The following is a 27,576-nucleotide window of genomic DNA, read 5'->3' as shown; positions in this document are numbered from 1 at the left end:
TGTATAGTAACATGTCATCTGCAAACAGTGACAGTTATACTTCTTCTTTTCCAATTTGTATTCCTTTTATTTGTTTTTCTTCTCTGATTGCCAAAGCTAGGACTTCCAAAACTGCTGAATAATAGCGGTGAGTGTGGACATCCTTGTCTTGTTCCTGATCTTAGAGGAAATGCTTTCAGTTTTTCACCATTGAGAATGATGTTTGCTATGGGTTTGTCATATATGGCCTTTTTAAGTTGAGGTAGGTTCCCTCTCTGCCCACTTTCTGGAGAGTTTTTTTTATCATAAATGGGTGTTGAATTTTGTCAAAAGCTTTTTCTGCATCTATTGATTTTTTTTTTGTGGTATGTGGGCCTCTCACTGTTGTGGCCTCTCCCGTTGCGGAGCCCAGGCTCCGGACACGCAGGCTCAGCAGCCATGGCTCACAGGCCCAGCTGCTCCGCGGCATGTGGGATCTTCCCAGAATGGGGCACAAACCCGTGTCCCCTGCATCAGCAGGCGGACTCTCAACCAGTGCACCACGAGGGAAGCCCTGATTTCCTCTTTGATTCCTCCAGTGATCTCTTGGTTATTTAGTAATGTATTGTTTAGCCTCCATGTGTTTGTGTTTTTTACATTTTTTTCCCTGTAATTTATTGCTAATCTCATAGTGTTGTTGTCAGAAAATATGCTTGATATGATTTCAATTTTTCTTAAATTTTCCGAGGCTTGATTTGTGACCCAAGATGTTTTCTATCCTGGAGAATATTCCATGTGCACTTGAGAAGAAAGTGTAATCTGCTGTTTTTGGATGGAATGTCCTATAAATATCAATTAAATCTATCTGGTCTATTGTGTCATTTAAAGCTTGTGTTTTCCTTATTAATTTTCTGTCTGGATGATCTGTCCATTGGTGTAAGTGAGGTGAAAGTCCCCCACTATTACTGTGTTACTGTCGATTTCCTCCTTTTTGTTGTTTGTTATTTTTTGTTTTTTTGAAGATGCAAACATTGTTTTTAATGTAATAATAGTAATAATTAAATTATATACCTGTGACTTCTTGTAAGAAATGCAAACATGGTTGATTACTTCCAGAAATGCTTATTGAAACAGCCAGTGGGGTCTATCCTTCATAGTTCCTTGTGTTTGTGTCTGCTCCATAATTATATAACACCCGTGCACAAAGCACATCATCCCTAAGGGCAGACAGATGTAAAGGAGTCTGTCCATCTTCTAAGCGACCCAAGTTTGTGTCTGCTCCTCTCTGAAGGAACATTCGGCAATAAGAGTGATTGCTTTTTATCACAGCATATCGCAACAGGAAACCCTTCTGAATGTTGATGTTGGCATTGTGGCCCAGGAGTATTTTCACACAGCTTGACATCTCTTGGATAATGGTGAGCTGAAGTGGCCTTGTACCTTTATCATTGAGCTGGTCAACCTCAGCCTTGAACTCCAGTAGGAGTGTCCAGATTCCGGTGTCAGTGAGCTCTTTCTTAACCTTTAGTGCATTTTCAGAGGCAGCAACAAAATACAGCAGCAGAAATGTGATCCCATGAATTAGATGCTTAAACTTCAATCTGACAGATTGTCTTTATGGAGGATACTGGTCAGAGGCTCTCTGCTGCTTCTCTGGTGGGTGGGTAGCCCCGTTCCTGCTCTCTCGCTTCCCCTAGCCACTTCAAACCTGTCTTCTCAGCTGCTGCTTCTCTTACTTCTTTCAGCCTCCTCCTCCACACTCACCAACTTCTCGATTGAAGAAACAGCCCAGGCAGGGCCGGACACGGGTGTCCTTGATCCTTCATGATGCCTCACAGCCCCAGCCCTGCGAGCATCTAGACTGCTGAGCAGACTGGAGGTGGCAGTCCTGGCCTATGGGCAGCCTCAGGGCAGGGGTGCAGGGAGGAAGTCCGGGCTCGGGTTGGGGGGCAGTCCCGTCTGAGGGCTTGGGAGCAGGGGGCTGCTGCATTCCGGGCTGGAGTCTCCCAGATACAGGGGGACATGGGAGGTCTTGGGGCAGCAAGGTCCTGGGTCATTCACTGTCTGATGTGCCAGCCGCGGGGAATCCAGGCAGGGGACTTTTGGGATGCACTTTGCACTGGACCACCCCTGCACTCTCCCTTCAGCACTTTGGGGTCACTGGGATGGGACCAAGCCTTTAGCAGCCAATCTCTCCTTACCCCAGCAGCCCCCACCCCTTGCTTGCGGTCCAATTTCCTCTTTTATAGCTGTTAGCATTTGCCTTATGTATTGAGGTGCTCCTGTGTTGGATGCATATATATTTATAATTGTTAAAACGTCTTGGATTGATCCCTTAATCATTATTTAGTGTCCTTCCTTATCTCTTGTAACATTCTTTATTTTTAAAGTCTACTTTATCGATATGAGTATTGCTACTCCAGCTTTCTTTTGATTTCCATTTGCATGGAATATCTTTTTCCATCCCCTCACTTTCAGTCTGTATGTGTCCTACGTCTGAAGTGGGTCTCTTGTAGACAGCATATACATGGGTCTTGTTTTTGTATCCATTCAGCAAGCCTGTGTCTTTTGGCTAGAGCATTTAATCCATTCACATTTAAGGTAATTATCGATATGTATGTTCCTATTACCATTTTCTTAATTGTTATGGGTTTGTTTTTGTAGGTCCTTTTCTTCTCTTGTGTTTCCCACTTAGAGAAGTTCCTTTAGCATTTGTGGTAGAGCTGGTTTGGTGGTGCTGAATTCTTTTAGCTTTTGTTTGTCTGTAAAGCTTTTGATTTCTCCATTGAATCTGAATGAGATCCTTGCCGAGTAATCTTGGTTTTAGGTTCTTCCCTTTCATCACTTTAAATATATCATGCCACTCCCTTCTGTCTTGTAGAGTTTCTGCTGAGAAATCAGCTGTTAACCTTATGGGAGTTCCCTTGTATGCTATTTGTCATTTTTCCCTTGTTGCTTTTAATAATTTTTCTTTGTCCTTAATTTTTGCAATTTGATTACTGTGTGTTTTGGCCTGTTTCTCCTTGGGTTTATCCTGCTGGGACTCTTTTTGCTTCCTGTACTTGGGTGACTATTTCCTTTACCATGTTAGGGAGGTTTTCAACTATAATCTCTTCAAATATTTTCTCAGGTCCTTGCTCTCTCTCTTCTCCTTCTGGGACCCCTATAATACGAATGTTGTTGCATTTAATGTTGTCCCAGAGGTCTCTTAGGCTATCTTCATTTCTTTTCATTCTTTTTTCTTTATTCTGTTCTGTGGCAGTGAGTTCCACCATTCTGTCTTCCAGGTCACTTATCTGTTCTTCTGCCTCAGTTATTCTGCTATTGATTCCTTCTAGTGTAGTTTTCATTTCAGTTATTGTATTGTTCATCTCTGTTTGTTTGTTCTTTAATTCTTCTAGGTCTTTGTTAAACACTTCTTGCATCTTCTCAATCTTTGCCTCCATTCTTTTTCCAAGGTCCTGGATAATCTTCACTATCATTATTCTGAACTCTCTTTCTAGAAGGTTGCCTATCTCCACTTCATGTAGTTGTTTTCCTGGGGTTTTATCTTGTTCCTTTGTCTGGAACATGTTTCTCTGCCATCTCATTTTGTCTAACTTTCTGTTTTTAAGACATTCATCATTTTGTGATATGCAGCAGAAGTGCTTTATGCATACTTCCTATTTTTGACACAGCATTTTTAAAAGATATGTTCACAATCGTCAAGCTTTAATATAATTAATAATTTTTATTTCCTAATCAAGAACACTTTTAAGTGAAACTGAACTCCCTCCAAGTGTATGGCAGTGAGAAATACAAATACAAATGACCACTAGTACAGTTTGGTACTACTGCCTTGTTTTCTGTCAAGGTGCAAAGAGTTTACCCACCATTACTTCAGTACAAATGTCAACATGATGGTGAAAAAAGGCAAACAAAGGCTTAATATTATTATGAAACTCATTTTGGTCTCCAAGTTACCTTGAAAGCTTGGGGGATCTTCAGGGGTTTATGGATCACATGTTGAAAACCTCTCATGTAATGCCTCTCCCAAAGTCATGCATCTAGTAAGGAGTGGACCACTTCTTGAAACTAGGGCCTATTGACTCCCCATCTAATAGTTTCTCCATTATATCACAGAATGCCAAAATGAATGATACAGATATAAAGTATAATGTGCACTCATATTAAAACCAAATAATTAAATACATGCACCGAATGTTTGTAGCAGCACTATTTACAATAGCCAAGATATGGAAGCAATCAAAATGCCCATCAACAGATAATGGACAAAGAAGATATAGCATATATAGACAAAGGAATATTACTCAGACATAAAAAAGAATGAAATTCTGCCATTTGCAGTAACATGGATGGACCTAGAGAATATTATGCTTAGTGAAATAAGTCAGACAGAGAAATACAAACACTGTATGATATCACTTATGTGTAATCTAAAAAATAATACTAATGAATTATTAGAAACAGACTCACAGGTATAGAAAACAAACTAGTGGTTAGCAAAGGGGAAAGGGAAGAGGAGAGTGGAAAATTAGGTATGGGGTTAAGAGACACCAACTACTATGTATAAAATAGATAAACAACAAGGATATATTGTGTAGCACAGGGAATTACAGCCATTACCTTATAATAATTTTTTAAATAAATTGATTTATTTTATTTTTATTTATTTTTGGCTGCGTTGGGACTTTGCTGCTCCACACAGGCTTTTTCTAGTTGCAGCGAGCAGGGCTACTCTTCATTGTGGTGTGCAGGCTTCTCACTGAGGTGTCTTCTTTTGTTGTGGAGCGTGGGCTTAGTTGCTCTGTGGCATGAGGGATCTTCCCGGACCAGGGCTTGAACCTGTGTCCCCTGCATTGGCAGGTGGACTCTCAACCACTGCACCACCAGGAAGCCCTATAATAACTTTCAATGGAGTATAATCTGTAAAAATACTGAATCACTATGCTGTACCTCTGAAACTAATGTAATATTGTAAATCAACCATACTTCAATAAAACATCATCACCATCATAAATTTCTACCAGAGCCCTAGTTAGAAATGCAATTAGTGGTTAACAACCAGATATGATCATTTTAAGCTCATCTAGTCCAGGTCATAAAAAATAGCTTAAATAGATGTGCTTAAAACCATGAAGAGATGGGATATAGCTAGACAATCATCAAAGAGACAAGGTGGACATCCATTCCACAGACTGAAAATTACAAAATTTAACCTCTGTCACCATTGGAAAGGGCTTTCATGTACTCAAAATCGTAGAGTCTTAAAACTAGGTGGAACCTAAGAGGTAATCTCATCCATTACCATGACCCATACAGGACCCTCCTCACAGCATCTCCAGAAGTTGGATGAATCTGGTGAGGAGTGGCTTACCCCTCTCAAGACCTTGTAACAGCTGTCCTTGTGTCTCATTTTTCTTATGGGGTCCCCATACATATGCAGTTAAATTTGATTTTCTCCTGCTAATATGTCTCATGTCAGTTTAATTCTTAGACAAACAGAAGAACCTAGAAAGGGAAGAGGAAAAAGTTTTTCCTTTCTCAGCATTACTCTTTCTCCACTGATGGAGCCCTTCTTGTGTCCCAGGCACTATGACATTTAATTCCCAGAATAACCCTGTGAAGTAGATACCATCAACAGCCACCCCTCCTTTTTTAAGGCATTATGGGTTGAGGATTTTTGGTAATCGTATACAGCTGTGTAACTACCACCCCAATAGTGATATAGAACAGTTCTCTCACACTAAATTTTCCCTCGTGCCCTTTTGCAGTCACATGTAATTTTTAAAAATAATTTTGTACATACTATTTTTTAATCTGAATGTTTCTCTTAACAAGATGTATTAAACATCTTTTGATGGTAATTAATATAGTTTTACAAGATAATCTTAATGTCTGCACAGCAGTCCATTAAATGAATGTTTCATAATTTATTTAACCAATGTCCTTTTTTCAGATATCTATTTTTTACACCATCCTGCTCCCTCTTCCTGGAAATTAACTTGTTACTTGTCTTACAGTAGTCTAGTTTGCTTGCTTTTTTCTTATCTCATACTTAGTCTAGGTTTTGCTAGATTTGCTAACTCTGTGTCCTCTTTAAGGAGGACACAGTTAAGTGTTGGTACATCCCAAGATTCTGTTGCTGAATCTTCTTACTCTGTAATCCTTTCCCAGGTGATCAACCGTGCACCTCATATTGGGACTTGAACCCATGTTCCGGGACTCAAACCCAGCCAAAGCCCACAATCTTCCGACTGAGATCACACACCTGGTTTCAGGACTAAAGGAAGCTCAGGTTCTTGATATCTCATCATGGAAAGAATTCAGTGAGAGACAAAGTGATAGGTAAGAAGTGGATTTATTTAGAGAGAAACACACTCCACAGAGTGTGGGCCATCTCAGAAGCTGAGAAAGGCACCAGGGTACTGGGGTTGTCAGTTTTTATAGGGGTGGGTAATTTCATAGCCTAATGAGTGCCAGGAGTGTTCCAACTATTTGGCAGGGGAAGGGACGGAGATTTCCAGAAATTGTGCCACTGCCCACTTTTTGATCCTTATGGATCTTTGGAACTGTCAGGGCGCCTGTGGGTGTGTCATTTAGCTTGCTGATGTGTTACAGTGAGTGTATACTGAGGCTCAAGGTTTAGTGGAAGTCGACTTGTCCGCCATCTTGGAACCATTTGGTTTTAATCAGTTTATGTCACATCCTCGCGGGTATGTTATTCTTTCAACGGTTGTGCCCTGCCCCCTTCCCTCCTGTTTCAGTTTCACTATAAACCTTTTGGATCTCATCTTTATCTCTCTTCTAAACACCAAGATTCTTTTTTTTTTTTTTTTTTTTCGGTATGCGGGCCTCTCACTGTTGTGGCCTCTCCCGTTGCGGAGCGCCGGACGCGCAGGCTCAGCGGCCATGGCTCACGGGCCCAGCCGCTCCGCGGCATGTGGGATCTTCCCGCCCCGGGGCACGAACCCGTGTCCCCTGCATCGGCAGGCGGACTCTCAACCACTGCGCCACCAGGGAAGCCCTGCTTCTCTCTATTTTTAAAAAACGATTTCAGTTAGTGCAGGTGCTTCCCTTCTAGTCACACAGGAGTGAAACCTCAAAGTCATTTCTGACTCCTCTCCCCGCTCATCTCACATATCCAATCAATTAAGTGCTAGTGATTTGACTCCAAAATACCTCTCAACCCGTGCCCTTCCTTTCCATTTGACGGTTACTATCCTAGTTTTCTGGTCTCATGACCTCCTAACTGATCTTCCAGCCATAACCTTGTCCTTCTTTGATCTGCTCCTTATGTCAACTTTCTGAAACATCAGAGTTAACTTTCTGAAAAACGGAGATTATTTTCCTCTCCCGCTTCAAAATAACTGACGGCTCCCTAGCGATCACAAAAGCAAGTCTGAACTCTCCAGGCAGGCTTTCAAGGCTTCTCTCCACGTTGGGCTCGCACTCACCCACTCCTCCTGCAGGCTCCTGTTACCTCAGTCCTGACCGCTCTGAACACATTCCTGCTTCTGCTCTACCCTGTGACTATCCAGTCTTTAGTCTGTTTTGCTGATTCTTTGCTCGCTGCCTCTTACATGACAGGTGTCTGCTCTATTGCAGATGAGAATAAAAACTAGCTCTGCCTACTGGCCTGTCGTGGTCAGCAAGGTCTCGCACTGCCTCGAAGTCAGTCATGGATTAAGAGCCCATATTGATAATCCTGAGTTAGGGAGGGGCTGGCAGTGAGGGAGGAGAAAGTCTCTCTACATTTTTTCACAGCAGAGAAGCACTGGATTCTGTGTTGGGAAGGAAAGCACAGTGTTCTCCATTCCTATGTAAAACTCTCCTAGAATTCTATAGTGCAGATGTCTTCCCAGGTGAATGGTATTTCAGTATTTTCCCCATTTCAGTGAATGGCAAACTGAGGTCTAGGAGAGGCTGAGCTCTGAGTCAGGCTCCCCTCCCCAAAAAGGGCGGCAGTCGTCCTGTGATTCAAAGAGAAAGAGGCTATAAGGATAGCACCTCCTGATTGGCGCAGACTGAGTCAGACAAGCTTGGGGGCTGCTGATTGGCTCCGGGTTGATCAGGCGCTGTTGGGCTGTTGTAAATGTAAATAGCTCTGTGACCGGCAGTAACCCCGGTGAGAGCGGGTGGAGAGGGAGGCTCTTCCTCTCCATTCACGTCTGCGCCCTGACAGGCCCAGACAGGCAGGCCCTTTAGCAGGGGGGCTGGGCAGGACAAGGCTAGGGCTTGTATCTTCAGAGATCTTAAGCTTGAGCTGAGAGTTAAAACACTCGCCTGCAGGTCTGAGCCTGGGCTGGCAGCTTCCACACAGAGCTGCTTCCTTTCTGCTCTCAGCTTTGACTGTTTAAGACAGGTTAATGGAATGTTCTGTGTGGGGACGGAGGTGTTGGAGGGCGCTAGGAGGGTTGTTTTATGGGGTAACATAAATGGCTGTGGTGGTGTGCCACAGGGAGATGGAAGCCTGCCCTCCTCTGTTTCCTGGTCACAGAACCCTGTTTGTTGAAAAGGCAAGAGCAGAGGCAGAGTATAAGGCCAGAGGGGATCCTGCTGCCCAGGTTTGTGCGTTGATCGTCTTTCTACTAGAGGTGCAGCTTCTCCTACCCTCTACTCCAGAAGAAAGGGAAGTCTGTTGGGACAGGCTTTCTTGGAAGTAGGGAGCAGGAAAGGAACAAATGTGTACATGTTAAGAATAAAGGGTGAGGACTGCCCTGGTGGCATCGTGGTTAAGAATCCTCCTGCCAATGCAGGGGACACGGGTTCGAGACCTGGTCTGGGAAGATTCTACACGCCGCGGAGCAACTAAGCCTGTGCACCACAGCTACTGAGCCTGCGCTCTAGAACCCGCGAGCCACAACTACTGAGCCGCGTGCCACAACTACTGACGCCCGAGTGCTTAGAGCCCATGCCACTGCAATGAGAAGCCCACGCACCGCAATGAAGAGTAGCCCCCGCTCACCGCAATTAGAGAAAGCCCGCGCGCAGCAACGAAGACCCAGCGCGGCCAAAATAATATAATAAATAAATTTATTAAAAAAAATTTTTTAGAAAAAGAATAAAGGGTGACCCTCACACATTGCTGGTGGGGAATGCTGCAGCCACTGTGGAAAACAGTTTGGTGGTTCCACAAAGAGTTAAATGTGGAATTGCCGTATAACCTAGCAATTCCACTCTTAGGTATAAACCCAAATGAATTGAAAACAGGTACTCAACTACTTATACACAAGTGTTCATAGCAACACTATTCACAATAGTCAAAAGGTGGAAGCAACTCAAATATTCATCAATGATGAACAGAGAGAAACCAGTTGTGATATATTTATGCAATGGTATATTATTTGGCAATAAAAAGAAATGATGTAGTGATACATGCTACAGGGTGGATGACCCTCGAAAGCATTATGCTGAGAGGAGGAAGCCAGACACAGAAGGTCACGTATTGCAGGATTCCATTTATATGAAATATCCTGAATAGGTAGATCCATAGAGACAGAAAGCGGACTGGTGGTTGCCAGGGCCTGGCGGGAGCGGGGAGTTGGCGAGTGGCTGTGGAACAAGTACAAAGTCTTCTTTTGGGGTGATAGAAAGTTTTCGGAACTGGATAGAGGTGGCGATTGCACAACGTTGTAAATGGACTAAAATGTCACCGGATTGTTCACTTTAAAATGGCTAATTTTATGGTATGTGAATTTTACTTAAAACATATGTATATGAAACAAACAAATACAAAGACCGAAGGGTGAGTCCTTACTGCTGCTCAGAATTCTCTGAGGATCCCGGCTGTGGTGAGGAGCAATCTGCCCTTTCACTTTCCCTTTCCTCTGGTTGGTCACAAAGTTCTAAAGCCTGGCCTGACCCTGGCTGCTCCCTGCTCCTACGGGAGAGGGCCAGCAGGAGAGGGCCCCTCGGGCCCCTCAAGACAATCCTAGCTTGGAAGCAGAAGCGCCGCGTGAGTCAGCACAGCAGACACTTGGGCTTTGTGAGCTCTCTGTGGCTTGGGTGCAGCAGGCAAGGCAGGCCCGGGCGGGGGAGGGGCAGGCTCGGGTCCCGAAAAGGGGAAGGCTGTGCCTCTAGCAACCCCAGTATAGAATCTCAGCTGCTTGGAACCTGCAATTAAGGCCTGTGGCATTTGCCCCAGAGTCAGCATGCAAGAATCAGCACTGTGTCCGTGGCTTAGTAAGTTACTATAGGTCACAGAATGCAACCCCACTCCCTGTGACACTTCACACAGTTTGTCGCAGAGACAGAATTCACAAGACATGAGATCTTTCAATAATTTTATCAAGCACTGATTGTTCAGGTGCAGGAGACATTTCTAAGAGAAGATGCCCTTAAGGATTTCAAAACAACGTGACAGTAGGGTGGAGTATGGTTTGCCTAAGTATAGAGGAAATGTCAGCTACGCTTCTATGGTCTGAGAGCTTAAAACTCACGGGTGGTTGAATGTTACAACAGGTCACGAGGGGAGTGAGTGGGTTCTTCTGGATCAGAGGATGTGTCTGCACTTTGACTGAGTAAATTAAGCTCCCTGCCACTGCAGCCAGGCTTTGCCTCTGAGTATAAGTGAATATCACTGGGCATCTACTGGCATATATGAGATTTATGCAACTCTCTGGGTTTATCTAATTTGTCATCTACTTCACACCCATACGGAGAGCAGTTAATGAGCAAAGTTCTGGAGCTGGATCACAGCATCGTTGCTCACTCCCTCACAGTGTATTTTCTCTCCCAGTGAATTCAGTTCCCTCATCAGTAAAACTGGGGTAATAATAGCACCTGCTTTCCATACCGTGAGATAATGTACTGTGCAGGACTCACTACAGCGCCTGGCTATTGTGAATGTTACCACTGCGTCCACGGGTCTGGTGGACTCAGAAGTTGGATTTCCTGCATCAGAAGGTTGTGGGGGTTCTGTGGATGCCTGGCCTCAATCCCTCTATCTAATGTAGAACACGGTACATATATGGATTTTTCCAAGCAATCTGGTATCGCAAGTGTATCATGTAGACTTGCTATGGTTTACAGCAGCTGTCCTTTCTCATGTGACTGGTGTCTTTGTCTCCAAAGACAAAGGAGAGACTTGGAAGGAACAGTGCAATTATAGAACAACAGAAAAAATGGTCCAACCTGAACATTTTAAACAAAATAGAGGGAAAGGGGTGGAAGGCCAGATATTAAGCAAGTGCCACCGTCAACTTATTAAGGTCCGGCAAGGCCTCAATGAATATAGACTTGATGTTGGATGCTCAGAATCACTCTGAGAGAATCTTGCTTCTTGTCCAAGGTGAGGGTAACCTTACATTAGAAGGTGAGGGGGGCTGGTTCTGTGGAATGCTTAGAAGCCCAGGCATTGTCCAGGTGGCTTCTGTTGAAAAATGGAACTTCTTCAAACTGTAAAAAGTCCTTCTCTTTTCCACATGAAGATTCTCAGATAAGGTAGTAAAAGCTAAAGCCTTTTCCACCTAATGATCATGAAGCCCTCTCTACCCCAAGAATTTACAAGGCTTCCCTGGGATTGTTTTTCCTGTCTTCCTGCTGTTGCTAATCAGCATTTTCAGGAAGCTACTCTATTAGCGGGAGGGACTACATTTCAGAGGAATGACCTGGATGGCCCAGCCTGGGTTGCCAGGCACAGGACTGCTTTCCAGAGTGTCTCCTGCTGCTCCCTTCCTCTCTTAGTATCTCTGTTTTGGGTCCATGTGACCATGGGACACACAGGAGTCCTGACATTTCCCCAGGCCCAAAGTGCCAGCTGGTGTTAATGTGTTTGATCTAATGGCAGCAGACTACTGGCTTCCTGTTGCTAAGGCTGAGCTTAACCTAAAGTTACCCCTAGGGAGGGCAGGAGGGCAGGGCGAGTTACTGGGATATGAGTCAACCATTGTGGCTTCTTGTACTTCTTTTTTACTCTTAAAGATGTAGGAACAGGACATAAATAGGGTGGTGAATAAATCCCAAGAGACTGAATCACAGCCAGAAGAACTCTCAAACACAGGGCAATCAGATTCACTTCACTTTTATTAGGAACAAACACAATCTCAGATCAGTACAACTAGCTTCAGAGTTGATATTAATAGAAATTATTCCAAAATTATTCTTAGGTCACAAATAACTACTATCCCACATAAAAAGGGAAAAAATCCCACCCAATCAAGGAAAAGGTATCCTGTGTATGTTTCCATGGCAACGAGTTTATGCATTCTCAGATTTTTGTCTGGCTAGTTATCCACCACTTATCTAATGGGTTTATTCAATCTCTCAGAGAGAACCATATAGATCCATGATAGCAACCAGGACACGTGGTTCATGGTGGACACAGTTCACGGTGGATACTGCTACTATAAAAATACTCAGGACTTAAGAGAATTCCTTTGCTGAAGGATCCCAAAATGCTTTATAAAAAGCATTAGTCACGCCTCAAAACTGCCCTTTGAGGTAGGTCAGTATTATTATCTCATTTTAACAGAAGGAAAACCGAGGCACATTATAGTTAAATGACTTGCCCAGGGTCACACAGCAAGTCTGTGGCACAGTGGTAGGAGAGGCCCTGGCCTTAACCACCCGTGTAACCTTGACATCGTGCTTTCTTTAACTTTTCACGCTGACCCATTTGAGCTACACTTACAGAGAATACACTCAGGATACTAGCTAACTAGGAGAAAAAGTTTCCATTTTAAATGCTACAACCATCTTTTAATATTAAAAAAAAATTATAAGTCAAATACATTCAAATTCCTTCCACCCTCCATCATATGTGGGCAATTAATAAAAACAGCCCTAAGGAAAGTTTCCAAAACAAAGTCCAGAAGGGAATCCTGCAAACAGCTATACTGATAATTCTCCAGCCAGGCCCCCTTTTCTACTAGCCACTTCTGCAGGCTCTCAGGTGCAAAAGAACTCCACAGAGGGAGCAGGGAGGAAGCAGAGCAGGCTCAGATGCAACACTGATTAAAAAAGATGTAAGGCACCCAGATAAGTTGTCAGCACACCCACAAAGCAAGGCCTGTTAGAAACTGGACCCCATCCAGCCTGTGTAGGGTCATGGTATAGATCAGGTCCATTGAACACAATTAGAATAGAAAGATAAAAGTTGGTTTTGATCATCAGGTGTAAAGCAGGCCTCTGATGACCTGTGGAATTAAAACTACCCCACAGGCATTTCCAAGGGGTAGGTACTTGGGTCAGTGGATCTAAACTACAGTGATCTTCCATTAGATTTTTTTTCTACTGAGAGGAACAGCTCAAAAGACAAGGATGCCTTTAGTCCAGCCCAACCCCTGTGGCCTCCATCTATTCAATTCATACAGAAAGAAATGCTCTCCTCCCTTCCATCCTTGGGGCTCAACAGTGGACAGAGCATTTGGTACTGTACATTTCCAATCTTAACAGAGTAAAGCCAGGCTTCTGCATTGACGACTGAGGTTACAGGGACAGGAGTGGCCCAAGGTTCTCAGACACTGATGTTTCTTCAGAACTCCTCTATGCTATTGTCTGCCCTAGGCTGTGTTGTGGGGAATGCTGGTTAGTTTGCTGAACAGAGACACTGTTCAACAGAGTTCATGGCATCTCACATCCCAAGTCTTAGCCAAAGCTTTGCTGTATACCCTGGCTCCAGGGGCCGGGGCCTCCTTTGGAGTGAGGCACTTTGGAACTTGCCTTTGCTTCTTGTGCTTCCCAGTGAAGACTTGGCTCCTCCTACTTCTGCAAGCCTTGCACTGTCAGCTGGGAGCACTGACTCAGGCTGGGCAGGCTTACTGAGTAAGCAGGAGGCATCCAGCATCCTCTCTGGTTCTGACCAGACACTGGAGACTAAAAACAAATGCTCTTTTGCTCCATGGCTGGCTCACTGGCACAACATGAGCATTTGGCTTCGCTGTGCCTCATGAGAGAGAATGCCTGTGCCCAGGATGTCTCCAGCGGGGTTTGCTAGCCTTGTCTTGAGTCATCAGTGTGGTGGGGAAGCACAAGGGTGTAGGTGGAGACTCTGGAGGCCAAGTGAAAGTGGCAGCTCGTTCAACTTTATAAAGAGAAACAGTGGTTCAGCTACCCTGAGCATACTGTCTGTAGGAGAGGGAGCTGCCTGGACCACAGTAGCCATCGCTGCCTCTGAATACACACAAAGGAGGTTTGCCTATCCAGAGAAAGAAGAAAACACTGGGGAGGAGATAGAACTGGCAGGAGAAAATGGACAGACAGGGCAGAGCCAGGAATCCATAGTCAGGGTAGTTAAGAGATTCCTACCCCACCCCCCAAGCAGTCCTATACTTTAGGCTAGAAGTTAACAGAGAAGGAAGAGTGAAAGGGTTCAACACTGTGGGGAGAAGCCTTCTAGTTCTTTCTCAGTCCAAGGAGAAATTGAAATTAATGAAATGAACCCAACATCTAACTTGTTTGTATAACCAGCTTCCATATTAGGACACCCAATAACTTACTCAGTAACCTTCCAAATCCCCCAGCAGTGTGTTCTCAGAGCCCTTCTTTTGTAATGTTCCCTCTTAGGAACTGCCTACAGACCCTGCCCCTCAACCTCTCCATCTCCTGTCCAGCAGCGAGAGGAAAGGAGACAACCCGCCTAATTCTTCCTCTTCTTCAAGCCCCACTCTCCTTCAGAGGGAAATACTCTAAAAGGTTTATTTTAATATTCCAAGCAAAGTACCCATGGACATACAGCTCTATGTTTGACCCAACCCCACCTCCGAAAATCCTTTCTTTTTTGGGAGGCAGCTATGCTCACCACTGTACCACCAACACATCTTTTTTGGATGTCTCAAAATGCTGAAGCCACCTTATTACCATGAGGGGAGCTGACCAATGTACCAAAGATGGCACAGTAGAAAGATGAAAGAATTTTGACGATTCCGTGAGCTGCTGGAATCACCAATTCTGGAAACAACCAACCCTCAAGATTTCTTGTTATCTGGAATAAGAAATCTTCCTGTCATGAAAGAAAGAAAAAAAATCCTTCCCCGGCAGAGCACTTTTACCATAAACTAAATGCTTCTTCTTTATCCTCAGCCTAAAGTAGATTGGGACATTGAGATTTGCTTTTGAGTTCTAGCATTGCCAAGCTCCACGGCCATTCCCCAGTCAGAGTCAGGAGAGAAAGGAAGCATGCTGGGTAGTGGGCAGGCAGCTGGGTGTCAGATCACAGCAGGAGCTTCCTGCCTTGTTTCCCACGTCAACTCATCCTTACTTATCAATCATATCATGCATGCTAACTCTCTCCCCTGACAATTTACCTGCTTTCAAAGCTTTGTGCCAATAAAGTTATTTTTCCATTTCATATAGCAAAAGCCTAAGCTGAAGCTAACTGGGGGCCTTCCCAGAAGATTTTGTCATATCTCTAGCTTGAGCCACCCACCTTAAAGCTCAGGACAGCTCAAGGAAAGGGTTATCTGGGGCAAAGACCACTAGTTTTGGACCCTAGAAAGGTTGTCTAGGCTTTGGAAGCTGGAAACCCACCAATGACTGACCAGCTGCTTGCCTGGGGGGCATTGAGGGGGAAGAGAAAGGAAGGTGATAGGAACAAAACAAAGGGAAGGATAATGGGACTAGAAGAGAAAGAAGAAAAGAAAAGAAATAAGAACATAAGCTTAGCATCATAAAGGCAGAGTTGTTGGCTTTCAATTTTAAAAGAAAATTTAAAAGAATACTGTACTGGAATGGGTTAACGTCATCATCTTTAGCATCCTGGTAGCATTATTCAGTAGTTAATAAACAGAACATTAAACCTCTGCCCAGCTGGCTTTTGGAAAAGGAAACCGAGGGACCCCAAATTCAGCCACTCTTGTAGCTTTCATCTCCAGTTCTTTTAATCCTGGCCAAGACGGCAGCCTTGGATACTTTCTTTCGGTCATAAGCCAGACCGATGGCAGCCATGCAATCGATGAAGAACGTGGTAAAGTTGATGTGCCAGCGGTATTCACTGGCAGAGTAGTCATAGGGAAAGGAGTGGTGGTAGTTGTGGAAGCCCTCACCTGGAACAAAGCAGAGAAGAGTTATGGAGCTACACTGGGTTGCTGGCTTCTTGATCTTGGCACTCTGGTTACCTGGCGGAGTACCTCAAACGTAGTAGAAACCTGCCGCTGTTGAATGAATGAATGGATGAATCCAGTCTTTTAAACTCTGAACCCAACAGATTCCCTAAGAGGCATCTTAAGAAAGGACTGGGGAGACCCTGGTCACCATGGCTCTCTGGGAGCCTTTGTGGGAGGAGGACGGGCAGTTTCTGAGAGGATAAGATGATTTGAGAGAAACTTCTATCACTGGGAGTGGATTTTAGACTGGAAAATTCCAGAGCTTCACTACATATTGGTATGAGACCCTAAAGACTCTGTGTGTATGTGCATGTGTTAGGGTGGGGAGAGGAGAGAGTCCAGAATGAAGAACCTTCACTGTGTTTCTTACAAAGGTGAGCAAAGGAGTACACCTTTCCCCACTGCATGGGTACTCTCTCCAAGGGTGGAAGGTACCAACAGAACTGGACAGCAACAGTCAAGTCAAAAGAAAGAAGGCCCAGCCCATGGGCCCAAGTTCCTCAGCCTCCACTGGTTCAGAGTAGACTGCTCTGGCTTCTAATTCTTTGAGCTTTGACCCTGGTGTGCGGGTGAAGCTGATAAAACAGAAGCTCTCTGAGGGAATAAGAATCAAAAGGCTTAGGGAGTCCCTCTAAGATTCTGAGATGAGCAGTTCACTTTGCTGGATAGAGGAAAACCAAAGAGATTCTGGATTCAGGATAATTTCTGTAATGCATCAAGCTGTGGAAACTCCACAGACAGAGAGTTCTCTAATCCGCGGCGGGATCTTCTTTCTGAACCTCATTCAACAATAACAATACCGACCCTTATGAGGCTGGGGTAAAGCTGGGTAAAGAAGAGCTAATAGGGACTTCCCTGGTGGCGCAGTGGTTAAGAATCCGCCTGCCAATGCAGGGGACACGGGTTCAAGCCCTGGTCCGGGAAGATCCCACATGCCACAGAGCAACTAAGCCCGTGCATCACAACTACTGAGCCTGCGCTCTAGAGCCCCTGAGCCACAACCACTGAAGCCCGCGTGCCACAACTACTGAAGCCCAGGCACCTAGAGCCCGCGCTCCTCCGCAACAAGAGAAGCCACCACAATGAGAAGCCCACGCACCGCAACGAAGAGTAGCCCCCACTCGCTGCAACTAGAGAAAGCCCGCGCACAGCGACGAAGACCCAACACAGCCAAAAATAAATTAAAAAAAAAAAAAAAGAATAGCTAGTAAAAGAGTGTGCTAAGCCCTTTAAAGATGAAAGAGCCCCAGTAGAGTAATAATGGCATTAATAACCAAAAAGGAAGGAAGTCCTGCGATGGGAAAGACACCATCCAGGGCATCACCTCAAGGTACGTCCTTTCTCTGACTATCCACAGTGCGGATCATCAGTTTATCCAGTGTGAAGTGAGGGAGGGTAGGAAAACCCCAAGGCTAAAGGTACTGATGGAGGATTACTAATTTCCATAAACGACCTTGCAGCTAGGCTCTGTATAAGCACTAGCCAGGCCCACACATCAGATTTAAACTGAATCAGACACACACACGTTGCCAAGGGAGGAAGAAAAGAGGAGGAAGGTCAGTGGGCGAAAAAAGGACGAGACTTTGCAACTGGGGCAGCAAGATACAGCCCAAAAGAGGCTCAAGGGGTGAGGCCAGCTTTAGCAGAGAGAAGATGAGCATGTGACCGCAGGGGAGGTAATTCAAGAAGAAAAAGATTAGAACGGCAGGGCAGCAGGCTACCGGAGAACAAAGGGTGAGGTGATAGGCGGGGAGAGCAGGTATGGAGGAATGATAAGAGACAAAGTAAGCTACTGGCAGCCACTTTGAATGGGTGGTCATTGGGGCTGGGGAAGACAGATCTGTTTGCAGGACAGGACCGATCTCATTCCAGAAACTGCCATAACGTTCATTAATTTTCTATGAAAATAACCTGTATGATTGATTTCAAACATGGTTCAGACAACAGTACAAGGTGTCTGAAAGGAGGGGGAAGGTGCATGAAAGTTAAAAAGAGATGAAAAAATGTCTTTAGTGCAGATAGTAAAAAAAGATGGTCAGGGTTGAGAATACAAAGGAAGGTTTTAAAGAGAACAAAACGAAGGCTAGGCCGTGGCGCACGTAAATGTGTGGAGCAGGGAGGTTGCCTCGAGAATGCTGAATGACCAACAGCACTGATGACTGGTGTGGAAGAGGCCATGGGGTCTGCTTGAGGAAATCTAATTCCAGGCCTTAGTCAAGGTCTATATTTCGTTGAAAAGAGTGACGGACAAAAAAAAAAAAAAAAAATGGAGACAGACTGTAGAACCCTGTTGTCTTAGACTCTGGCTATTGGAACTGGAATGGTATAAAGAAATTCTTGAATAGTCAGCATTAGATCAGTGAGCAGGTACTTGTGATCAAACTAACTGCTTTACTGGGAGTTCCCTAAGCCACGTTGAGGGGAGGGAGTGTTCCCAGCACAGAAGAGGAGCAGAAGAGAGAAAAATAAAGGACAAGAGATGAGAATGGTAGGTGGTGATAAAGGGCCACCAACAGTTGCTTTGATGTCCTTCGTACTGGCATCACCAAGCAATAAGGCATGAAATACACTTCAAGTATGGCCTCTCTGAAAATAGCAAGGTGACAGAAGAGAAGCTTATTGAATTAAATGACAACTATTTGTTCTACATGTCGTATAGCACGTCTAAATATAAAACACTAGGCTTACAGCCACCCAGATCAGAGATGACTGGAAAAAGGGCAACCCAAAGGGGATAATCATACATAGCATTTGGGGATTGTGCTGGAACCTGGAATCAAAGGCATTGTTATTTTTCACCCTTTTCTCATTTATTTATTTAGTTTTGGCTGTGTTGGGTCTTCGTTGCTGTGTGTGGGCTTTCTCTAGTTGCGGCGAGCAGGGGGCTACTCTTTGTTGCAGCTCACGGGCTTCTCATTGCAGTGGCTTCCCTTGTTGCGGAGCACGGCCTCTAGGTGCGCGGGCTCAGTAGTTGCGGCGCACGTGCTTAGTTGCTCCGTGGCATGTGGGATCTTCCCCGACCAGGGCTCTAACCCGTGTCCTCTGCATTGGCAGGCGGGTTCTTAACCACTGCGCCACCAGGGAAGTCCCTCACCCTGTTCTCTTTACATAGGACTTGCTGCTTAATTCTCAAGGATTTTTAATATTGCCCCTTAGTTTTATAGTGTAAAGACAGAGAGGGGTCATAAAACAGGTGAATCTGGTTTTTCTGGCTCCTAGCCTAATACTCTAAGCTGCAGACCACTAGATGTGACTTACCTACAGCTCCCAGTGAAACCAGGAGATTCTCTCGGGGGTTAATGGTCTTGTCATAAGGGCGGTATCCGTACAGGTGGGCAGCACTGTTCACCAGCCAGGTGGCATTGAGCACAACGGCATAACGCAAGAAGGTGGCGACTAACAGGCTGTGTGGAAAAGTTTCACCCCAGCAGTACCAGGGCACGAGTGTGGGCAGGATGAAGCACATCAACAGGACAGCAGGTTTGTAGTACCTACATTGAGAGATCACACACCCGGTCAGTGGAGAGAGGACTCTGAGACCTACCTGATTTTCTCTTCTCACACGGTTGGGCTGTCTCTTGCTTTCTACATTGTGAGCACAATGTAGCAGGAAACAGAGCAAGAGGGATTGGGGTGGGAAATCTTCTGAGAATGTTGTGTTATTATCATACTTCTTAGATGAGGTAATGAGGGGTTAAATGACTTTTCTAGGGTCACACCACCAGGAACTGGTGGAGCAAGGATTGGAATGCTTTGTCTCCTGACTCTAAATCCATTGCTCTCTCACTACAGCATAATACCACTTTGGTAAAACAGGTGGGGTCCAAGTTACAGACTCAGTTCTCCTTCCCAGGTTTTTCCATTCTGCCTTTGGGCTTCCTTTCTCTTTATCAGTGCTCTTGGCAGAATCTATGTTTAGTATCTTGCCTCCATCTCCTGCTAGCCAGGAATCCTTCTCATCCTTCCTCTTCTTTTCCCTCAGAGAGGCACTCCAAATGTCCTAGATGCCTGCAGGTCTGTCCCTCTGGAGGCCCTGTCCCATTCTTCATTCTCCCAAATGTACAGCAGGCCATTGACATTCCGAGGGAGCTGGTTTCCTACACCCCTTCAGCAGTCAAGTCTGATCCTCTTGTATCATTAATAACCCCTGCTTCCAACTCCTCTCCACTCCTACCACCACTTCCCTGCACGGATCCCCACTACCTCCCCACCTGTGGCCCTGCTTCCCACCTCTTTAGCTCAAGGCCTTCTTTCACCTATCCCCAGAGTGACCTTTCTAAAGCACACCTCCAACCATGCCACATTCTGGCTCAAAAGACTTTTCATGGTTTCCTATTGCCTGGGTTAAAGTAAACCTCATCTGCTTTTAATACTCCACAAGAATGGCATCGGTTTCCCTTTCTAGCCTTATTTCCTACCACACCCTGCACTTCAAAGGACTCTGTTGCTGGAACACACTTCAGCTCATGCTTTCTGTTTGCACTGTCCCCCCCTCCCCACCTGTGAAAATCTCTATCCATCAGTGGATTCCAAAGCTACTTTCTTCATAAGCCCTTCCCTGATGTTCCCCACTCTGCAACCTCCCTCCCCTTTGTGCCTCTCCTGGGTATGGAAAATATTTTGCCACGTATCATAGGTATTTGGACACTTGGCTTATCCCTCCACTCCCCAATAAGCTATGAACTCCTTGAAGGTAAGGACCATGACACATTCAGCTTTGTATCCATGACCGTCCTAGGTCAACAAACATTTGTTGAATTTAATTGGTTTAGATAGCTCAGAGAGAAAGAAACAACAACAGTCTATGGCTATGGGCCTGTGGGCTATTAACAATTAGGGTTTTAAATTATAATTTGGGATATGGAAACCCAGTAAATTTCTCAGTTCATGTTGACAAGTCCTAGGAGAAAAAAGTGGGTCGCCAAGTGCCAGGTCCCCAGCTCCATCATCATGTCACTCACCTCCTCTGGAACACCAACAGCTTCTCAGCTTTTAGGTCAGATAAGTTTAGCAAACCACCCTTCTCTTTGACTTCTGGGTGTTTGCGCACAAGCAGCCAACCCACGTGAGAGAAGAAAAAGCCACGTCGGGAATTGTGGGGATCAGCATGTGTTTCCGAAAACTTGTGGTGGGCACGGTGATCTCGGGCCCATTCGTAAACGTCATTCTGGAGGAACAGAGAAGAGGAATGAAGGCCTGAGGAGAGACACCCTCTCAGGGGAGTTCCAATGGCTGGGGAGTCTGCACAATCTCTTCTTTTGCCCCACAGGGACAACGTGGGGAGCCTTCAAGGCATTAAGTGCTATGGCAGAGATGATTATGTAACCGTGGGATATTGTCATGGAGAAGGGGATTAATTTGGTTTCCTTGTTTTTTCCTCTTACTCCAAGCTAAGCCTTGCACTACATGCTATCCTTTACCCACTGCTACTGCTTAATAACTATGAGTTCCCTTTCTCCAATTCCCTTCATTCTATCTCTGCTATAAACTTCCTGCTTAAACAAACCTCAATACTTGACTTAGGCAGCCTGGTAGCCCAACATAGGACCATAGCGTTGGACCTAAACCCTCAGTGACACAATTTCCCCATCTGTGAAATGGGGATAACAATAGCAGCTCCCTCCTAAGATCGGTGTGAGGGTTTAATGAGGTAATCTATGACAAGTGCTTAGAATAGCGCCAGGCATATCGTTAGCACTATAAAAGTGTATGATCTTCTTACCTGAAAACAACAGAGTTCATGAATCTGTGGAACATTAACTTCAGCCCCATTGTGGTGGAATCCTAAGACATTAAAGTAGTGAATGTCTTGTTCAATGTCTGCCAGGGAAACCAGGGTCAGTTCCTGCCTTCAGTTCCTGCCTTATGCACTTATGAAGGACCACAATGGCCAGACTTTGTGATAACAGAGGATCAAAAATGACCCTATACACTGAGAGTATTTCCTCTTTATCCCCTACTTCCCTTTTCCAGTCACTCAGAAGTAAACTTATGTCTTATGGACTTCAGGACTGAACTCGAACTTGACTATAAGGAGAAAGTGAAGTGGCTGTCCAGGTGCTGCTCCTCTCCAGGCACTGATCGCCTCCATTCTGCCCCCAGATCGTCAATAAAGAGTGAGGAAAAAAGAGCTGAGCACAGCTGGCTTCTCACCTGGAATGCCATCGTGTTGGCGATGATCAGGAAGAGGCGCAGGGGCAGCCGAGCTTTGTAACTTCGGTGACTCCACAGGCGATGGGCTCCTGCTGTGACGCCCAGGGCGCTAATCAGATAGTAGAAAAACGCTGCCAGGAGAAGACAGGGCAGGGAGTCATTAATCTGGAAAAGCATTCACATGATGTTCTCCTCAGGTCAGAGTCTGTGTGTTCTTTAGCCTCCCAGTGAGGATCTGCTTTTTCCTGAACTCCAGGGATACCTTGATCTCTTAGGCTCCTTTGATTTTATCACTTGAAAAATACCATCACCTCTCATCCTCTCAACCTAGGAGCTGGAATAAGCTTAGGAGTCCCAAAAACTTCAGAAAGGCAGGACAGAGAAGAGGGCTCTCACCCCCCAGCCACTTGGCATTCTCACTCATGAAGGACAGTCTCCCAGATCGCATCTCCTCTGACCTTCTGCTAACCTTCTCCAAGGTTTGAAGGACCGCAGACTACTCCTGCAGCGCTTAAGACATATAAGCAAGGATAGTATTAAATTATTTAACAGACAGTATGGTCTGGGCACTGACCAATTCAAGGGTCCCTGGGTCCTAGGGGACATTAAGGGGGCTCAGAACTAGGGCTATTTACCAGCTGGTACGAAAGCATTGCAATCTTTTTGCAGGTGGTGTGGCCATAGGAAGAGAAAATTCACCCTGCATGTAAGTCATAGCTGCACAGCATCTTTTTTTTTTTTTTTTTTATAGCTGCACAGCATCTTAAGCTTCACCAAGGATTTTATATTCTCCAATTCACTGGATACCCCTAATGGGGTTTAATATCCTCACTTTGCAGTTGAAGAAAGAGAAGCTCAGAGAAGTTAAGTGTTTATCTGTCGTCACATGGCAAGTAAGAAATGGAGCCAAGATTTGAAACTAGATTTTCTGTCAATAAGCAGTTTATGTTCGGAAGTCTGGCACAAGGATGTGTACCATCCACGTCCCCAAGATAGGCACAAGGTTCCTGTGTCTCGCCTTTGCCATGTCCTTCTGCCAGCCCACACTCCCTCTGGCAAGGCTAATTCTAGATAATAGCGGCACGGACTCAAAGCTGTGGGTGGAGCACCCCAATGCTGTACTGCCTCACCTTCCTGGAGGCCTGCAGGCTCCGGGGGTGCCAGACAGAGTCTCTAACTGGGAGGCGGGTTTCTTGGCATACCTACCTTCCTCTGTTCAGTAACTCTAGGAGGCAGGGACTGGGGCCTTGGTAGAGCAGTGACTGTTGACAATGTTTCATTCCTAGGGAAGCAGCTAGAAACAATGGATCCTCAGTGGCCACTGAACTTAGTTGCAGTTGGAGACACCACACATTGTAACAAATTGTCCTGTGTTCTTCTTCAGCCATAGATACCAGTTTCCTAAACAAGCTCCTCCCACCCCACCCATCTTCCTCTACCCTATCGTATTCCTCCGACAGGACGGGGAGGAGAGCCATGGAGCTAGAGTCTGTCCCAGTGAGAGTTCTACCCACAGTTCCTCTGGGCTAAATTAAGGCCCCCTATGATTTGCTGGTCTCTGGCCACGTGGTAATATCCTCCCAGATGCAGTATCTTGCCTGCACCTGCACCTGGATAAATGACAGTTGAGCCACAGCCCGCCAATCACTAAGGGTGAAGAAAAATGTCTTTGGGCACAAAAGAAGCACTCAGCTCAGAAGCAAGGAAGTTACTGGGGTTGTTTCATGCCACCGAAGACCCTGGCAAGTTGACTCAGAAAGCACATAAGATCCTTGCATTAACAAAGGAATTGGGAAAAGCACCCAAGCCCTCTGGTGCCTTTTTCTCTAAGGCTTATCTAATAGAAGGCCTTGCGCCCGTTGGAAATTCATTCTCTATTAAAGTCCAAATTGATGGTTAAGCAAAACCTCATAGCTTTAGTCCTAAGAAAGAGACTGGAGAAGTTTTGCCCCATGGCCTCTCAGTGTAGCCAGAGATATCTCTTCAGCCCTTCCCTCAGGGCTCTTCTGAGACACACTCAAAATTGCTCAGTCATGAGAAATGCTGGAATCACAACCATCTGCTAATTTAACACTGTCCTTAGGGATAAAACAAGAAAAGGTGAAGCCAAGCTCCTGAACTCAGAAGGACCCTCTGACCCTCCCCCCAACCCTCTTTTGTTCCTTAAGAGTTCTGATATCCCCCTACCAAATCGGTCATTCCTTCAGCTAAGCCATCCACCACGGGGCCCAGGGACAGGAGTAAAAACGTCACAACTTATCCAGTCTTCGTGTGACACACTTCTCTGTCCAAAGGCACAGCACACACCCACGGGCAGGGCACCAAAAAGGTAGCGGGCACAGCCCTGGTTTGGGGAGAGCATTCTGCACTGCAGTAGCAGCTGAGGAAGAGGAGTGAGCAGCAGCGGTCTGGCCAAACTCTGGACTTTACAAGAGGCTTACAGGGAGACCTGAGGCTGGAAGGGGCTTGCAGGTGACTAAACACCTGGTGAAGACTCCTGTGTTGGGGAGAAGGGGTAGAAAGAGGGGTCCACAGTCTCCCTGGGGAATCCTTGTCCCTGCTCTTGATTCCTCACTCTGAACTAAAGTTCTGCTGGATTCTCAGAAGGGCTAGAGAACAGACGTCCCCCTCCCCTCACAAATATAAGAGCCCTTCCTGGTCTGCAGAAGGACAGATTTCATCAGCATGTGGCTGGCCCCAGTAATGACACACGTGTAACTTAAGGAGCACTACCTTTCTAATCTCAAAAAAAGTACTGTTGTCCCCAGTGTGTATCTGGAAAAACTGAGAGAGGGGATCTACTCAGTTGCATTTCTCTGTCTGTGGCACCAAGAGGATTCCCCAAGACAAAGCTCCGCGGACCTCTTTAGTCTAAAAGTACCTTTAGACTAAAGAGGTCCTGGAGGATTCGGCTGAGACCTACCCACTGGCCCTACATAACTCCCCTCCAAGAGTGCAGCTGTCTGCAAGCGCCGCACACCCTGGACTGCTCTGGAAATCCTACAGTTGCTTCCTGGAGAAGGAGTTCTGGCCCACTCCCCTCAGAGAGTGGCGATGTGGGTCCCCTGGGTCTTTAGGCTTCCCTGCTCTCCCCTTCCGAAGTCAGACTTACGGTGGCAGAGGTGGAAATGCCCTCAGAGCGCATGTATGTGTGCAGGGGGCAGGGCCCTGCTGTGTGCCCAAGCCCGTGGATTCCTGAAAGAGCTGAGCTAAGGGCAGGGCAGGGATGCGCTGGGGACTGTCTCCCTCACTGCAGCAGCCTGAAGGCCAGGGCTGCCCAGGCTCAGGGGGCTGGAGCAGGATGAGTGGGGAATGGGACATGAAACACTTCTTTAACCTTATCTCATTCTAAGAACATTTTGTTGAGTGGCACGTGCAGTCCCCTGGAGACCTACATGGAGTCACAGAGCAGCAAATCTGTGTAACTTGGGTTACTTCTTCACCTGTCTATGTGACTAAGGCGCCTGACAGGGCCAAGGGTCAGGGCAAAATAATTTTGTGGATGACCACCGCTCTGTTCCTCCCTCTTCTACTAACTCTTCCTGAGTAGCTTCTCTCGCTATCCCATGACTGTGCTCAGCATATACCTTCTAAAGCCACTAGTCTAGTCCCATGTCCCCATGCCTCCCAGGTAGGGACCTTGATTCCTTCGTGGCTGGCAGGGCTGGGACAAGCAGTCAACTAAAGACTTGAAGCAGAAAACCTCTTTCCGGGAAAGCTGACTCTCTGGCACAGTTCTGCTTCCTTCAGAACCTGCGGCCCATGGTCTCAGAGGTCCCTCCCCAACACCCAAATTAAAGGATGCCCAGAACTGACACTCCTGCATCCCAAACCCCCTAGGCTCTGTTCCCAGCCCACCCAGCCTCTCAGGACACCAAAGAGAAATGGCTGGGAAAACCTCGGTCTGGAAGGGCTGGAGTGTCTGCTCTATGTAAGATCCTACTTTATTAAGAGGGGAGAGAACCTGGGGTACTGGGTCAGGACAGGGAGAACTCTTACCCCAGAGCAAGGTGTACATTTTGCAGGTGGGGATCCATGTGATCCCATACAGGGCTCCCAAGTGTAGCACAGACATGAGGATGATGTTTCTCCAGACATACTCAAGCTTGGGATTTGGGCCCTCCTTATCCTGGTAGCTTGGGTCATAGATGTCATCTCTTATTTCAGGGCGGATGTCTTCTTCCAAGTATAGGGGAGCCTTCTCCAGCTTGCCCCCTCCATTCTGCAGGAGCCTGGAGGGAGGCGCTGTGATGGTGGTGGTGGTTGTGTAGGAGCTAGAGATCTGGAAGGGAGAGGAAGTGGAGGGTCAGGAGAGAGGAGAGGACACGTGGACGTAGTAGGGGCCACTTCACTCGCTAATCAAGCTGGGAGAAGGGCGGGGTATAGGCACAGACCTGGCCCCAACACCCACGTTACTTGAGGGCAAGGTCTATCCCAGATGGAAGAGAGGGAAGTCCCTAGGAACGGTGCAGAGAGATTGGGGAGGGAGGTGAAACCTCAAGGTGAAAGGGAAATAGGAAAGAGGAGTAAAACACTCGCACCGCAACGAACACACAAAGGCAAACCCGCACGCCTACATACGTGAGAGTACCGGCACGACCAGATTTTTCTTTAAGTTTAAAAAACAAAAGTTGGGGACCTAAGTTCCCAAATTACAATCCCCATTCCCAACAAACTGAAGGCAGCACAACTCGCAAAAGATGGCTGTGTGCAGAGATCTCAACTCTCTTCCCCCACCGAGTCACTTAGAAGCCCGACCAGCGCCGGCGAACCCGCGGTCTGGGGGCCATTACTTGGAAGCTCACCTCCTCCTGCAGCAAGTGGGCCGGCATCTGGGCTCTCGGACGCTGGGATCACTTTCCCAGGGCTGAGACTGCGGAGCGGAGTTCGGGGCAGCCCGAACTGAGGGTAGGTTAGTTCCCGAGGCCGCTTTTGCGCGGCGATCCGCGGCGCTGCGCTCGGAACCCTTTGCTGCACGGTGCGCGCTGGATCGGTGTCCGGACCCGACCTGCTGTGCGTGGATCTCCCCAGGCTGGTGATTTAAAGGCTAAAGCTGGCAGTGGGTGACCGGGTCCCGTATTTCCTCAGACCCTTTTATTCGTTGCCAACAAGGGGCAAAGTAAGCAGAGTTGTCCCACCGTGGGAGATCCGCACGGGCGGGAGAGGGGAGGAGACGCAAAAATTGGATGCTGCAGACACACCGCGGCTTGGCCGCCGCAGCCCCTGCCTCTGGCCCTGCCCCTGGGGAAATTCTAATGGGCTTCTGTAGACTCTGGCGCGTCATTGGCCGAAGGGAATTTGGTGCCACCTCGTCCTGCCGTTGCCATTGGCTCGGCGCAATCTGCTGTTTCCTCTGCCGCGAGCTCCTCACTCCCCCTCCCCTCCCTTTCTCCTTCTAGGCTTCTCTTCCACCGGCCGC

The 27,576-nt window shown here is 46.4% G+C and overlaps 1 protein-coding gene and 2 pseudogenes across 2 annotated transcripts; all 3 read right to left on the bottom strand.

The window, feature by feature from the left end:
- Window positions 1–1,021: 1,021 nt before the first annotated feature.
- LOC112392947 (ankyrin repeat and SOCS box protein 7-like) lies at window positions 1,022–4,309 on the bottom strand (annotated as a pseudogene).
- Window positions 4,310–11,967: 7,658 nt separating this feature from the next.
- Window positions 11,968–14,184, bottom strand: LOC112392933 (uncharacterized; annotated as a pseudogene). The gene has a single exon (XR_003001791.1). The product of XR_003001791.1 is annotated as an uncharacterized LOC112392933 (transcript).
- SCD (stearoyl-CoA desaturase) lies at window positions 11,968–27,371 on the bottom strand. The gene is made up of 6 exons (XM_024734993.1): window positions 26,963–27,371; window positions 26,157–26,439; window positions 22,158–22,288; window positions 20,966–21,171; window positions 19,263–19,495; window positions 11,968–15,944 (listed from the first exon to the last, which is right to left on the bottom strand). The coding sequence occupies exons 1-6, from the start codon at window positions 26,987–26,989 to the stop codon at window positions 15,745–15,747; spliced, it is 1,080 nt and encodes a 359-aa protein (XP_024590761.1). The 5' UTR covers window positions 26,990–27,371; the 3' UTR covers window positions 11,968–15,744.
- Window positions 27,372–27,576: the final 205 nt, after the last annotated feature.

Source organism: Neophocaena asiaeorientalis, unplaced genomic scaffold, assembly GCF_003031525.2.
Source record: "Neophocaena asiaeorientalis asiaeorientalis breed wild unplaced genomic scaffold, Neophocaena_asiaeorientalis_V1.1 scaffold240, whole genome shotgun sequence".
Taxonomy (NCBI): Eukaryota; Metazoa; Chordata; class Mammalia; order Artiodactyla; family Phocoenidae; genus Neophocaena; species Neophocaena asiaeorientalis.
The sequence above is the reverse complement of the archived record's forward strand: the minus strand, read 5'-3'. Positions and strand labels throughout refer to the sequence as shown.

Excerpts from the sequence above, each read along its gene's own strand:
- SCD (XM_024734993.1), bottom strand. The coding sequence starts at position 26,989 with ATGCCGGCCCACTTGCTGCAGGAGGAG. Across the intron at positions 26,440-26,962 it reads CCCACTTGCTGCAGGAGGAG|ATCTCTAGCTCCTACACAAC; the intron begins GTGAGCTTCCAA and ends TCTCCCTTCCAG. Across the intron at positions 21,172-22,157 it reads CCAACACGATGGCATTCCAG|AATGACGTTTACGAATGGGC; the intron begins GTGAGAAGCCAG and ends CTGTTCCTCCAG.